At 54.0% G+C, this 15,622-nt stretch overlaps 1 protein-coding gene across 8 annotated transcripts in view; it reads left to right on the forward strand.

The window, feature by feature from the left end:
• Positions 1-15,622, forward strand: part of KIF21B (kinesin family member 21B) — a 55,048-nt gene that overhangs the window by 2,537 nt on the left and 36,889 nt on the right. For all 8 annotated transcript variants that reach the window (XM_054523490.2, XM_024235259.3, XM_054523494.2 and 5 more), the window contains exons 2-5: positions 11,681-11,903; positions 12,222-12,404; positions 15,111-15,260; positions 15,363-15,497. In XM_054523490.2, coding sequence (XP_054379465.1) covers positions 11,681-11,903; positions 12,222-12,404; positions 15,111-15,260; positions 15,363-15,497 — 691 coding nt within the window. The remainder of the gene's footprint in view (positions 1-11,680; positions 11,904-12,221; positions 12,405-15,110; positions 15,261-15,362; positions 15,498-15,622) is intronic.

A 15,622-nucleotide genomic window follows, 5' to 3' on the forward strand; every position in this document is an offset into this window, starting at 1 on the left:
TGCCAGTGATGGGCTGTAGGGGGAGTTTTCCTTGTTTTTAGATCCTCTTCTACCCGTCCTCCCCCGCAGCACCCCCAGAAATCACTTCTCTCACCTGAAAGACTGGGTGGTGGGCTGCACTAGAGTAGACCATTTATGGGAAGGGCAAGGCTTGTCCAGGGCCTAGTCCAGCCCCAGGGCTCACTACCTCCTGCCAGGTTCAGCTGTCTTTCTGACTTTCTGGAAGTCCTTTCTCGTATCCAACTGAAGTGCTTTCTGAATTTCCATGAGAATAACTTGTAGTGAGCCTGGAGTCCAGCTCTTCAGACAAGGAAGGCCAGGAAGGAGACAGGTGTGGTCTGATATGTGTGTGTGTGTGTGTGTGTGTGTGTGTCTAGAGGAGAGAGGCCCCAGGGCTATTAGACTAGGTGAGAAGTGCCAGACCCAAGGCTCTTGGCCCTGCAATCTGTTTGGGATGAAGAGATCGAAGCTGGCTGGCTGTGAAATGCTTCAGTGAAGGCCTGGGCTCCTGGAGAGCCGGAGGAGGAAACTTTCAGGACGTGGGGCTCAGGGTAAGGGAAGAAGGTCCAGGGGTGAGCAGACCCCAAAAGCCCCACCTTGTGGCCTCCCCAGCTAGATGGAATCTGGCCCATCTGTCCCTGAACCCAGGCTAGTCGGCTTTGCACCAAGGGATTCCCAGGCCGGCCTCTCCAGCCTGCCCTGTGATCCCTTTATCCATTAATCCCCTTGTACTGTAAAGATTCTCAGCTTCCTGGGCTGGACTAGAACTGGCTGCTACCTGGGGGAGGAGGTGTGTAGCAAGGCTAGAGGGAGGTGGGGTGGAGCTGTGACCTGCCCCAGGCTGCAGAGATATAGGCCTGACAAATGGGGGGAGAAAGGGGTAGCTGTTAAGAAATGCAAGTTGGCAAAGTTGAAATTGGGGAAGGAAGCTAAGTCACATGGCAAGTTTGTTTAAGACCCTTTCAAGTCCCCAGCTCTGAGCCCCCACCATGAGGGGAGACCTCAGTGTTGCCTAGCCCCCTCCGCTCTTATCTCTGCCTGGCTTCCCTGAGCTTCCTTCCTTTAGTCTGCTTGGCGGTGCTTGGCCGGCCCAGCATCCATCTGTTGAGACTACAGGGTTAAGTAGGGGATAGGTAGGGGTTTGGGGGGATCCAAGGGACAATGTTAGATTGCACCCCAGCCCTCTCCCATTTGGGTTCTCTAGTTGCAGTTATTTCCCTAGTTGTAGGCTACTCTGAAATGTTGGTCAATGACTGTCTGAATTTTGAACCAAGAGCAGTGGTGGCTTGGGAGAGAAAGACTGAAGAAGACATAAGAAACTGTGGGGGAATGGGTATTTGGGGTGCCTTCCGAGTCCCAAAGCCAGTCAGTGCCAATCAATGCCACCTGTGTCCAGTTTACAGATCTCGGAAACTGAGGCCCATACAGGGCCTCATGTGGGCTGTGTGGAGACCTGAGAATCTTGGTGGTGGCCTCCTCCTGCAGAAATAGGGTTTATGTCATCATAAGGAAGTGGAGTGTAGTAACCACAGGCCCCGGAAACCTCCCCCTCCACCACCCAGCCTGCCTGCCTGATTGGATCTCAGCTTTTGAAAACCTCCAAGTGGAGGTGGGGTGGGGCCCAGGCCCGGGCCAGGGAGGTGGCAGAGGTGATATGTGCCTGGCATGCTTATTTTTGCAACCCTGGGGGCAAAGGGCAGGGCAGGAGCTGATGCAGTTCATCCACTGGCTGCGTCATGGGGCACTTTCCCTGTTTGTCTTTGTGGGCCTCAGTTTTACCCACTGGAAAATGGGAACAGCCGCTGTGTTCTGGTTTGTTCATTTGTGAAGAGCAGTGGCTTGGAGGAAGACAGGCATAAAATCTTTGGAGGGAACAAAATGCAGAGTAGATTCCTGAAGAATTGAATATAAATAAAATGTTTTTTTTAAAAAAAATAGGCCCTAGGCCAGGCGCAGTGGCTCATGACTGTAATCCCAGCACTTTGGGAGGCCGAGGCAGGTGGATCACAAGGTCAGGAGTTCAAGACCAGCCTGACCAATATGGTGAAACCCCGTCTCTACTAAAAATACAAAAATTAGACAGACATGGTGGCGCACGCCTGTAGTCCAAGCTACTCAGGAGGCTGAGACAGGAGAATCACTTGAACCCGGAAGGCGGAGGTTGCAGTGAGCCGAGATCGCGCCACTGCACTCCAGCCTGGGTGACTAAGCAAGACTCCTTCTCAAAAATAAAATAAAATAAAATAAAATAGGCCCTAATGTAAGTGTACCTAAGAGATGTCTCTGTAGTTTAAGCTTTAGTGAACTATTTAGTAAATTGAATTCACCTCCAGTCCTTTGATTAATATATTAATTTAGAGCAGAATGCACAGTGTGATGGAGAGGAGTATGAACCAGGAGGTGGCTAAGCACTATAATGTATTGAACACTTACTCTGTGCCTATAGCATCCCATTCAACTGGCCAGGTGACTGATGTTATTCCCATCGTATAGATGCACAAACACAGGTGGTAAATGGAGGAGGCTGGATTTGAACCCAGGGTATTCTCAGTTGTGAACACATGCTCTTCATGGAACTCTAAGCTGCCTCCTAATTGAGGTGGTAATTAGCTGTGTTCTTGAAGTCTCTATGCCTCAGTTTCTTCAAATGCTTTACTACACATAGTGGCCGTGAACATGAATGTGGGAAAGTGAAAATGGGAAGGCACATGGTGCTGTGCAGATGTGTGGCAGGGCTGAGGCTGTCCAGATTCTCCTGTATGGGATTGGTTAGCAGCATGGGGCAGCCTGGCACCACCATGGTCCTAGCTCCTAAATCCATGCTGTCATCGTTTGTGTTTGGGGAGCTTCTCCCACCACATTCTCCCTTTCTTAGTTCACTGCAGCCATCCCTGGCATGTGTCTTCCTGCCTGAATTCCACCTTGGCACTCTCTCAGGAAGGATATTCTGGGGGCAGCCAGGTCTTTTGCTGGCCCTCCACCTCACACACACCAAAGGGCGGAACCCCATGTGTGCTGGGTCTCCTGGCCTTTCATTTTACCCTCTAGAAAGTATTGAGAACATTGAGGAGGAAAGCAATGTCTTCTGTGCCCCTCCCTCTTAGAACAGCTGGAGGGGAACTGAGAGGGTCCTGGGCTGTTGCTTCCCTGCCATGAGGGAAGCTGGACTGGAACGGCTCTTCCTTGGCCCCAGAGATCCACCCCTCGATCCCTACGTGAAGCTCCAGGGCAGGCAGCAGCAGTGTTGGCTGTAGTGCCCTGTTTCTGGAGGACTTTCTCTTTCACCTCCAGCTGCTCTGGGGTGTGGAAAGGAGGTCATGCTGCCATCCCATCCCCAAATGCCCGAGTGTCTATCCCTCTGCCTTCCTGAGGTGAAGCCCCCTGTCCTTTATGAAGGCTGGGCTGGTCCCACCTGAGGCTGACTTAAGGTGCACCCCGGAGAGCTTTCCTGCATGTAGTGTGGGCAGGGGGCCAGGGCCAGTGTGGTGGGGAGAGGCTTGCTACCCTCCACAGCCAGCCTTCTGTTGCTCTGCATTCCTCAGCAGGGGAGCATCCCCAGGGCCCAGTCCCCACTGGCCGTTCCCCACCAGATGCAGATGCCGATGCCGTCACAGCTCTGGGCTCTGGGCGAAGCCTGACTCTGCAGCGTCTCCTGTCTCTGGGGAGGTCATGGGAAACCCCTGCCAGATGCCCCAAGATGGGGGTGGGACAGGGAGAGTGGCGCTGCAGCACAGCTGAGCAGTACTTCCCTGGGCTGGGTTTACCCTCTTCCCAGGCCCCAGAGATGGAGGAGTCCGACCCTGGCCCAGGAAGTTCCTGGCTCCTGCTCACAGCCAGGCTTGTGCGGCCAATGGCAGGCTGGGGATATATCCAACTCAGGACGGGGACTGGCCCCTTCTCTCAGCTCCTCCTGCACATCCCTGCTCCCTGGCATTTCACCCCAGTCTACTTGCTGGCCTGATTCCTCTGCACGGCTGAGATCCTGATGCCCTGGAGGGCCATAGACAACAGGACTCTCAAGGTGCCTCATGGCAGGCACCCCCTCCCCTGTTAGCCTGCCTGACCCTTAGCATTGCTCAGAAGCCAGTGGCCAAGACCCTAGGAAGAACTGCAAGAGTAAGGTCAAGGACACTCAAGGGGAGGGGTGGGGTCAGAGTCCTGAACCCCAAGCATCCCAAGCTGACACCCCAAGGCCTCCTGTAGGTTTTCCTGGAGTATCACACCCAGGACAGGAAAGTGATTGGGGGCAAAAATCAGGCAGAGAGGGTTGACAGACTGCTTGCACCATGCCGGCCAAGGCCTCCTAAACCCATGCCCTTTGGCCCCGTAATACAAAGCCTTCTTGTTTGGGGGTTCAGAGTCCTGAGGGCAGTCTCAGGATGGCTGGCCTGGGGAAGGGTCTGAGAGGCCAGGAGGGGCACAAATGGGAGGGCAACAAGACCCTCTGGCTGTCACAGAGCTCTGATCGCACTGCCCCCAATAATACTGGGCTCTCCCCACACCTTACCCCTGCAGCTAAAAGGGCAAGCACCCCAAATTGGATCTTGCCACCCTGTTTTATAGAAGACTGGCCTCTATGGGAAGATGCTTTGTCTGGGCTAAGTCAGCTAAAACCCCCCGGGTGTCTGGGAGCCAGACTCCCCTGAGAGCAGGGATTTTGCTTCCAGCCGCCTTCCCCAGAGCTGGCAGGCTGCCATGGGGAGGAGGAGAGGAGGCTCATTAAAGTGGGGGTGTAGACGTCCTCTTTCTGCCACAGAGGAAAGCCGCCTTCCTCTGACAGGGAAGCAGCCTCTTGGGTTCCCGACTCCATACTTCTCCCTGCTCCAGGCTTCAGCTTTCTTAAGCATGAGACAGGGAAAACGCTTTCCCAGCAGACAGCTTGTGGCACTGCTGGCAGCTGTCGGTAGGATCAGTCCGGGAGATTCTCTGAAGGGATCGTTTTTCTCCAAGCCAACCTCTTTCCCATCCTGGTGCAGAGCTGCCTGGTGAATGCTTCAGGATTGGGCACAGGCAGGTTTGGTTTGAATTTCATCTCCACCATTACAAATTGTGTGACTTTGAGCTTGTTAAATTTCACCTGCTGAGCCTTAGTAACATGGGGCATATATCCCCAGCTTCACAGGGTTGTCTTAACACATTACATGTGTTCGTGTACATAAAGGAGCTTGGCACATAGGCTCTCAAAAAGTACTAGGTAGTATGTGTCCTCATCAGACAAGTCCTAGGTGGTGAAGAACACGTAGAACAAGGCAAGAGGGATATCAATGACGAATGATTTCTGAGGAAGAAGACTCCACAGACCCCTCCAGCCTCTCCTCTCCCAGGCTTAATCATCTTTGCAGGCAGGAAGTTCTTTTTGCTAGCTTATCTAAATCCCTCCTGCTACAGCTGAGTTCCCTTTTGATCTTGCCCTCTCACTGATGAGGAAGAGCTGGTGCCTGGTAAGTCACCACATGGCTAAGTGACCCCTGTGTGCCAGGCAGACTAGCCATCACCGGGCTTCTCTCTGTGTCCCCTCCATACACTCACTCATCCGCCACAGAGGATACAGCAGCTTGGCTCTGCTCTGCCCCGCTGCCCAGGCTGAGCCAGGCATGCCAGTTGAAGGCTGGGCACAAGCAGAGATCATGGAATCAGGGCAGACATTGCTTTTCTCCTTAGGCTTGCTGACTTTGCAGTCCCACCCTGGGCTGTCTCACCAGCTTCTAGGAGCTCCTTTTCAAGATTCCAGAAAGGCATCAGGGGTCTTATAGGAGAAAAGAGCAGATATGCTTTTAGCCCCCCTGAGGCTTTTTCTGAAGGGACTAACATTTTGGCCATCTGAAAGGATTCTAGTCCAGCTCTCTGGTTCTTCTCAAAGCCTTTGAGGTAGGAAAGAGGGTGTCTGCCAGCCTCAAAGTCCCTGAAGTGCAAATTACACCCAAGTGGGCAGCTGCGAGCATGCCAGTTCTCCCCAGATTTCCCCTGCATTGAATCTTCAGGGCTGATGGCTAATAAAGGTGAAAACCTTTTTGCATATTAGCTATGTGACCTTGAGCTGAGTTATCAGTTTCTCTCTGAGCTCTCTTTTGTAAATTAAGGGCAAAAACACCCACCTTAGAACTAAATGATATAATGTAATGACCTAACATGTGCAAAGCACCCTAGATAGTGTCTATGAGAGGCAGTCTTGGCTCTATAAATGTGTTGGTGGTGACTAGTTGAGGAAGTTTAGTAAGCCAAGTGTGATGGTGTTACCATTACTAGCGAGGAAAAGGCATCAGGAATCACAGATCATGCACCATAGTTGTAAGAAATTCTTGGATTCTGGTTAGCTGTTTTAATACCATAGTCTGTGACCTCTCGTCAGTGAGAAGACAGACCCTTCAAGTGGAAAGACCCTGGGACTGCAACAATGGGGACCTCAGTGTAAAGATTTGGAGGCAGCTTAGTTAGGAACCAAGGGAGGGACCCTAGCCAGCTGATTGGATGGGACTGACTTCACCTAAGAAGCTGAGCCAACCCCTAGGAGCCCAAGGTCACTGGGCAGAGCTCCTGGGAGGGCTGATTGGTGGGCTTTGTGTGATGTCATTAAGGACAAGGTTGGGGATGAGGCCCGGCTAGCGCCATCCTCCCCCTCCTAAGCTGAGGGATAGGGTGCAGGGCTCCCAGCACGTGCCCGGATGTGCCCAGTCGGTACCCTTTGCAGTTTTCTCTCCTTGGCAGTCTCTCAGCATACCCCTGGGCTGCCTCCTCCCTGTCTCCTCTGTCCTCCCCTTCCGCCCCGTCCTCCTGGCTCCCCTAAGAGCCGAGTATCCGCCGAGCTCAGCTCTTCCTGCAGCTCTGTGCTCCAGGCTTGCAGCCTTTGTCCGGCTGCCACCGGAGGCACCCAGCGGGTCAGGGGCAGGGGGTGGGCGTCAGCCTGGGAGGATGGGGGCTCCCCAGCCGCCCGCATGTCCCTGGCCTCCGCGTGCGTGGTTCTCTGGGGGTGGAGGACGGCTTCCCACATCATACCCGCTCCTGCTCAATTGTGAACAGAGGAAGCTCAGCAACTTCGCTGCCTGTGCCAGATCCTGACTCTGAAAAGCTCCGGGCCCTTTCTCCTCGCTCTCGCGCCCGCTCTACCCGCCGCTCAGCCTCCGGGTTGCCAAGTGGCAAATAGGCCCCGCTCTGTTCTGGGAGATTCCGGGGGCCTTTCTGAGTGGGGCTGTCCAGCCGGCCCTCCCTCCTGGCAGAACCTTGAGAACGGATGGAAGGAAGATTGGAGGGGTGGGGCCTGGAGTGAGATGCCCTCCAGGTACCCTGGGCAGAAATGACACTAGATGTTTGGGCCGCAAAACTTTACTGACAGAAACAGGCAGCTGGCCCGTGGGCCACAATTTGCTAATTTGATTTTTAAAATATTGCACTAAGTTGTAATTTATCTTGATTACTGAGGTTTTTCCTTGCCTCCTTAAATTTTGTACTGAGGGTGAATGCCTCACCCTAGTCCTGGCTCTGGTCCACAGCCTCTAGGGCCTGTATTTTAGTTGGAAGACCCTAGAGGCCACATGCAGTGGCTCATGCCTGTAATCCCAGCACTTTGTGAGGCCAAGGCAGGAGGATCACTTAAGCCCAGGAGTTTGAGACAAGCCTCTGCAAAAACGTTTTAAAAAGGAAGACCTTAGAGATCCTTGACTCCCCCTCCCATGCCCCCAGGGAGGAAAAGGACTGTTAGATGGTGCCCATCCTTGCCACACTGCTTCTTCCTTCTGCTTATCTGGGGCCAAGTAGGCCACTGTCACTTTGAGGGCAGCCCACAGAAGAGACCTCACCAAGGGTGGGCCCGGGAGAAGAGGCTGCTGGAGGGATGGGCGGTGGAGTTCTTAGAAAGTTGAAAGCAGGAACAGACCTTCTAGATAACCTAGAAGGAAGCAGTGGCTCGTAAACCACGAGAGAGCCAGGGCAAAGGCTTGGCAAGGACCCTGGTCTCTTGTCTCCCAGCCCTCTTGTCTCCTACCTGTGGGGCGTCGGTTTGAATTTGCCACTAGGCAGGGTGTGGTAAAGAGTGAGCCCAGGATGACTGAGACAGTGTCTGCCACCGGCAAACTGTGAGCCCTCAAAGGCAGGGCAAGCCTGATGCCCAGCCCTGAGCATATGTGAACAGACATGCAGGACTCCTTCTAGAGAGCTCCCGTGGCCCTGATGGAGGTGGTGTGGGATGAAGTTTATTTAGCGATTTTAGGATTAAGAGTTTTCAGCTGGGCATGGTAGCTCACACCTATAATCCCATTTCGGGAGGCCGAGGTGGGAGAATCGCTTGAGCTCAGGAGTTCGAGACAGGCCTGGGCAAGATGGCAAAACGTTGTCTCTACAAAAAATACAAAAATTAGATGGGCATGGTGGTGCGTGCCTGTTGTCCCAGCTACTTGGGAGGCTGAGGTGGGAGGATCATCTGAGTCCAGGAGGCTGAAGCTGCACTGAGCCATGATTGCGCCACTGGATTCCACCCTGGGGCAACAAGGTGAGACCTTGTCTCAAAAACATACATACATACATACATACATACATACATACATACATACATACATAGAGTTTTCTGACAGAAAGCAGCTTGAGGAGTGGAAGGGCATTCAGTCAGCCAGATCAGGAGTTGATGCCCAGCTTCACTGTATTTACTGTGTGTGTGGCTTAACCACTTCAAGCCTCAACCTTCCTTGCTGAAGAATGGGGATTTAAATCCCTAGGTCATAGCATCACTTAAACAAGGTAACCTGTGGAGGTGCCTGACCCAGCGCTAGCACATGGAGAGCATCCCTGACATCTTAGCTTTCCTTTGCTTCCATTTCCATTTATTCATTCAGTCAGTCCAACACTCTCTCCCTCTTCCAGGTAAGTTGCTTTGGGAATTGGTGACTCAACCAGGGTCCATGCCCCCCGTCTCCCAGCCAGTATCAGTTTCTCTGGGTGACACTGCTCAGGCATGTTCACCTGCACCCTGGCAAAGCAGTCTGGTGCTAAGGGTGGACCAGCATTGGGCTGGATGTCTCTTTCTGACCACAAAGACCCTCATCTCAGGATGTGTTGGGCCAAAAAAGGGCCCCAGGGTGAATGCCCAGCTGACCCCGCAACTCCTGGACCCTAAAACCCTGGGGTCTCCTCCTCTATATCCTCTCCCCCAGACTGTTCTGCCCACTGTCTTGATCCTGGAAGGCAGGCTCCCCAGGTGGTCCAGGGGCTGATTGCTGAAGCAGAAACTGCCCCTCTCATTGAAGGGCTCTGACAAGCAGGGCTGTTGCTCCCCCTCCCCTGCTCCACTGTCTCCAGGGATGATGATTCGATTTTCTCCAATCACCAGCATTGCCATCTGCCTACAGTAATTAAATGGTATTTGAACTGAATCCAGAAATGCCACTTCAGGCAGCCACATGGTAGGGAAGCCGTCTTCAGGAACTGGTGCTAGCCAGCAGAGCTGGCGGGTCCTCAGAGGCTGCCCAGGCCAGGCACTTGGTTTACCTAGGAATACCTGGATGCTCTGAGAGGAAGTGCTTAGTCTTGGGTCCCACGAGCCCAGGGGCAGAGCCAGGCCTAAGAGCCAAATTCCTGTTTAGTACCTGTGTGCAATGCCACGCTCCTCCTTCTAAGGTTGCTCCTGCTCTCTCTCCCTGCATATATGAGATGTTCTTTCCCCCTGGCACTCTGAACCCTGGTCCTTAGAGACGGTGTAGCATAAGACCATTGAAAGGGCAGTGCATGCAGACTGCATAGGTTCAAGCCCTGGCTTAGCTGCTGACTGTCTGTGACCTGTGACTCTGGCTGTGTGCCATCTCAGCTTCTTCATCCATACATGAGGGTCGTAATCGTCACCTCCCAGTGTTGTGAGGACCAAGAGTTAATCCACGGCAGTGTTTAGATGCTGCCTGGCATAGAGTGAGTGCTCAGTGCATGTCCACTGCCATTATTAGCAGTAGAGGCAGGAGCCTTGCTGACCCTGAGCTCTTACTGGAGACTCAAGTTTCTGGTCTGGAGGTCCAGAAGGATGAGCAAGAATCAGCCATTCTCTTCCCAGGCAGAAGCCAATTCAGTTGGGAGACGAAGAAGCTGGGCTCCCATTCCAATTTGGGCGAGACAGCTGGATAAATGTGGTGACCTCCTTTGGGCTTCCATCCCTTTTAGGGGAGAGCCACTGACCTATAAGAACCTGTTCACACCTCGGAAACACTTCTGAAGAAGGCCCAGACTCCCATCTGTGGGTAGGAACTGGGCCTGGTGTTGCTCACCCCCAATCCCTCCCCGCTGGGCTTTCCCCACCTCCCCAGTCCCCTTTAACTCCCCTTTAACTCCCTTGCCGTGGAAGTGCAGGCAACAGGCTCAGGTGAGCACCTTTCCCAGCCTACAGCTCTGAGTGGGCCTTGGGGGCTGGGGCAGCTGGGGACAGAGACAGGATGGCGACTTGGAGGCCCCAGACTCTGTGACTAGGTGCCTCTGGGCCCAGGATGGGTGCTGGCCTGGCCCCTGGCATTGTTTCTTCTCTTGGTGAGTGTTGGCTTAGGGAGAGGAGACCTGACAAGCAGCTCATTGTAAGTGCCTGCTGATGGGCTGGCTTGTGTGAGCCCATGGGCATGAGAGCCTAACCCCCAGCCCCTTTTACTTTAGGAAGTTGGGGTGGGGGTGGTGCTTTCCGCCAATCCCTGTACACGCATGCTTGCTGACTCCTGCTTGGTTGCCATGGGAACCTTGTCGTGGTGATGGCTGCTTGGGAGAGAAAGGAAGGGGTGGCTGGATGGAGATAGTTGTGTCCATGGCTGGCTCCTCAGTCCTGATGCCGCTTTTCTTCCTCTTTACAGGGACGCCTGCCAGAATCTGGGTTGGGAGCGCACCCCAGGCTGGCCTGGCATCTTTTCTAGAGGTCCCTGCCCTTCACAAGGGAACTTGGTACTTGACCTGGTTAGGCCCAGCTATGCAGGTCTGCCCTCCCCCGCCCAACTCCTAGAAAGGAAGCAGAACTCCGGCCTGAGAATGTCTACCAGGCTCTGGCATCAGGGAAGGGGGCTCCTGGTCTGGCGTCAGGGAGGGGAGCTCCCGGCCTCCTGCTTGCAGCCCCCATGGGCATTGGCAGAGGCTCTGGCCTCCTCTAGAACTTAGCCCTGGCTCTGGGAATGTGGCCCAGAGCTGTGGGAGCATCCAGTTCCTTCTCTTCCCCGCCCTGGCCCTGTGCTTTGCCTCCCCAGCAGTGGACAAGCCGCCTTCTCTCCCCTGATGAGATGCTGATTTCCAGGGCTTCTGGTCCAATCAGGAGTATGTGCTTTTATGTCAGACAGACCTGGACATGGCGCCATCACTTTCCATTATACACCCTTGCGCAGGGTCATTTAAACTCTCTCAGCTTCAGTTTTCTCATCTGTAAAATTAGGCAAATAATAGGTACCTCACAAGTTTATAGTGAAGAATGCATGAATTAATGTATGGAAAGTACTCTGAACACAGATCTGATATATACTGAATGCTCAATAAATGTTAACAACTGCTGTTTTGATGATGTTGATATTGTTATTACTATTGTATTACAAAAGTTGCCCATGTCCTCTGGGGGCACCTAAGCTTCCTTCCTTTTCCTCTGGCTCATGGGGGAAGTGGCAGCTTGGCAGGCAGTGTGAGGGAGGGGCCTGTGGCAGCCCCCTTCCAGCTGGGCCTGACCCAGGGCTCTCTCCATCATGGGCAGGATCCGGCCCCAGCTGTCGAAGGAGAAGATTGAGGGCTGTCACATCTGTACCTCTGTTACCCCGGGAGAGCCCCAGGTCCTGCTGGGGAAGGACAAGGCCTTCACCTATGACTTTGTCTTCGACCTGGACACCTGGCAAGAACAGATCTATTCCACCTGCGTGAGCAAGCTCATTGAGGGCTGCTTTGAGGGCTATAATGCCACGGTGCTGGCCTATGGGCAGGTAAGCCATCTTCACGCCCACCTATGGCCGCTCCAGCCTTGGTCTCCCTGCATCCAATGGAGAGAAAGCTCCACCTTCAGAGCAGCTGAGGCACAGCCTCAGGGTTTTGTCTATTGTCTAAGGAGGCCGCTGCACCGCTGGTTAGCAGAGGGAGGGCTGTCAGTCAGTGATTTCCCCAGAGTGTGGCTTCAGGACCAAGAAAGCAGCAGGGGAACCGGGCTGGGAGGTAGATGAGCTAAGGGGATTTGGCCCAGGTACAGGGCTTGCTGGTGCCCCCAAAGGGTGCAGGGTTACACCCTCCTATCTTTGCCAATGCAGACGGGGGCCGGGAAGACGTACACCATGGGCACTGGCTTTGACATGGCAACGTCAGAGGAGGAGCAGGGCATCATCCCGAGGGCCATCGCACACCTCTTTGGGGGCATTGCCGAGCGCAAGCGTCGGGCACAGGAGCAGGGCGTGGCTGGACCTGAGTTCAAAGTCAGCGCCCAGTTTCTGGAGGTACTGTGGCCCCATAGGGTGGGCAGGTGGGAGGCTTGGTAGACGACAGGACCATGGAAGCCGGGCCTTCCTCCAGTGCAGTGGAATGAGCCCAGGGAACCATGCAGGCATCTCCAGGTGATGAGTTCCCTGCTATTGAAAGAATCCAAGCAAGGGCTGGAGGACTACTTGGTGGGACACTCAAAAGGGGTTCCTGCATCAGATGGAGCTTGAGTTGATGACCTGTAGGATCCCTTCACACCCTGACGTGTTCTAGCTCTGACACTGATTAGCCTTGTGACCTTGGGCTAGTCATTTACCACACTGAGCCTCATCTGCAAAATGGGGTGGTACCTGTTTCCTTAGGGTTTTGTGAGAACCCTGGCTCTCTCCCTTCCTTCTGGCCTTCTCTGGGTTCCCCTTCAGCCTCAGGGCATCCTATCCTGTCCCTTTCTGGCTCAGATGCTTCCTGGCCCCCTGAGTCTTCTCTGACCCCAGGGCAGAAAGGTCCTCCAGGAAAGGTCTTTCTTTGCACCTAGCCCTTCCTGTCTCTGGGAGAATGTCAGGCCCAGACTGTGGCAGCCAGGGAGGGGCTTTTAGTGGGGAGCAGGGTGTCTCTGTGCTCTTGACCATTAGGCCTATGCTGAGCCCCCACTCAGTAAGGGCGCTTATCCCATAAACCCTGCTGCTCTGATTGTGTCCAGGTTGCCTTCTGAGGGAAGCATGTGGCTTTGGCCCTCTCCAGGCCTTCCCCAACCCCAGCCCCTGCCTACCACAACACAGCTACTGCCTCCTGGGCACACAGGTGGTGGCTTGCCCTCTAGGGTATCCTGCATTTTAGAATTTGGAGGTTTTCTTTGCCCCTCTGGACTTTCGCTTCTGATAAATGGGCTGCCTATGTGTGTATGACTGTGTGTTTGTATCTGTGTGTGTGTGTCATCTGTCTGTATGTCTGTGTGTGTCTCTGTGTCTTGTGTGTCTCTGTGTGTGTGTCTATGTGTGTGTCTGTGTGTCTGTGTGCGCATCTTTGTATGTGTGTGTCTGTGTGCATCTGTGTGTGTGTGTATGTGTGTCTATGTGTCTCTGTGTGTGCGCATCTGTGTCTGTGTGTGTGTCTGTGTGTGTGTCTATGTGTCTCTATGTGTGCACGTCTGTGTGTGTGTCTGTGTGTGTCTGTGTGTCTGTGCCTGTCTGTGTCTGTGTGTGTGTGTCTCTGTGTCTGTGTGTGTGTATCTCTGTGTGTGTCTCTGTGTCTATGTGTGTGTCTGTGTGTGTGTCTCTGTGTCTGTGTGTGGGTGTCTGTGTGTGTGTGTCTGTGTGTCTCTGTGTGTGTGTGTGTCTGTGTGTGTCTGTCTCTGTGTGTGTGTCTATGTGTCTCTGTGTCTGTGTGTGTGTGTGTCTGTGTGTCTCTGTGTCCGTGTCTGTGTATCTCTGTGTCTGTGTGTGGGTGTCTGCGTGTGTGTGTCTGTGTGTCTCTGTGTCTGTGTGTGTGTGTCTGTGTGTCTCTGTGTCCGTGTCTGTGTATCTGTGTCTGTGTGTGGGTGTCTGCGTGTGTGTGTGTCTGTGTGTCTCTGTGTCCATGTCTGTGTATCTCTGTGTATGTATGTGGGTGTCTGTGTGTGTGTGTCTGTGTTCGTGTCTGTGTCTGTGTCCTGCTGCTTGTGTATCTCAATAAGCTTCTCTCTCACATCTCTTCGTTTTTGTCCCTTCCCTATCCTGTTGCCACGGAGAAGCCCGGAAGAGCAGGTTCCTAGAAAATCAGTTCCATAGGGTGAACCACAAGAGATCAAATGATAGTGTGTGTCTACCCCAACCCAGACAGACAGATAGATATTGTAGGCCCCCATCTGCACCGTCCTTTCCATCTCCTCTTCCCCATTCATGTGGGGTATTTCTGTCCCTTTAGGGCTGTCAAAGCCCCAGATGTCAGAGGGCTGCAGTCTCCCCCTTAGTCCCACAGCATTTTCTTGGCTGCTGCCCTAGCTGCCCCCATCCCTTATTCCACTCCCCAGCCCTAGCTCCCTGCCTGTTGAACATCCCAGATCTTCAGCAGATGACACTTTCCCTGCCAGCAGTTCCAAACACAGGAATCTCCTTGGCTGAGACCACCTGAAATGGGGTGACTGCTCCTGGCCAGTCCCCCTCCCAACGATGGTCTCACCAGGCCCTCTCCAGGACACTAGGCCACAGTGGTGTGCTCTCCGTGCCCACCCACTGCCAAGCATAGGGCAAGGCACACAGGCGTGTTCCTCTCCTTCGAGAGCTTGTCGTCACCTCAGAGACAGTCAGGGCCAGGGCACGGCTCCCCTGGTCTCCACTGAGCTCTGTCACTGCCCTCCCTCATCTGGAATCACGTCCCCATCTACTCTTTCCAAGTCCAGGAATACGACAGGATCTGCTCAAATTGTGGCCACATCTTCCTCATCTCCTACATCTGGGACCCGTGTCCCTTTGTCCTCTTTTGGTCCTTAGCCCATGCTGGGACCGAGCTGCTGGCTGCTGGTTCCTTGGGGAATGAGGAACAGTATGGAGCCTCCAGCTAGTTCTGCCCAGGGCCCAGCTGCCTCCTGCCCCTGTCCTGCAGAAAGGTCATGGGATTCAGAACCCAGAGGGGACCCACAGCCTCAGTTTCCACATCTGTAAAACAGATATGGTTTATAGGCATGTGGCAGCCACCTGGGGCCCCAGTGAATGCCCTATGAATTCAGCTGTTTCCTTCCTGCACAGCTCTACAACGAGGAGATCCTTGACCTGTTTGACAGCACCCGTGACCCTGATGCCCGCCACCGCAGGTCCAACATCAAGATCCACGAGGACGCAAACGGTGGCATCTACACCACTGGTGTCACTTCTCGCCTCATCCACTCCCAGGAGGAGGTGAGCATCTGCTGGACGTCTGGAGCAGGCCCAGGGCATCCTGAAAGGGCAGGGGCTGGCACCACAGTAGTCCCAAGCCCTCACTTCTGCTTCTGTTTCCAGCTGATCCAGTGCCTGAAGCAGGGGGCCCTGTCCCGCACCACAGCCAGCACCCAGATGAACGTGCAAAGCTCACGCTCCCACGCCATCTTCACCATCCACCTATGCCAGATGCGCATGTGCACCCAGCCTGACCTGGTGAGGAGCCTGCAGGGGGCCCAGGAGCCAGCTTGCTACAGGGGTATCCCAGGAAGGGCAAGATGAGGAGCCACAGATTCAGAAATAGCAAACCAGATTGAGGCTGGCCTCTGCCAGTTGTTGAT

This window comes from Pongo abelii, chromosome 1 (genome assembly GCF_028885655.2).
Source record: "Pongo abelii isolate AG06213 chromosome 1, NHGRI_mPonAbe1-v2.0_pri, whole genome shotgun sequence".
NCBI classification, from domain to species: Eukaryota; Metazoa; Chordata; class Mammalia; order Primates; family Hominidae; genus Pongo; species Pongo abelii.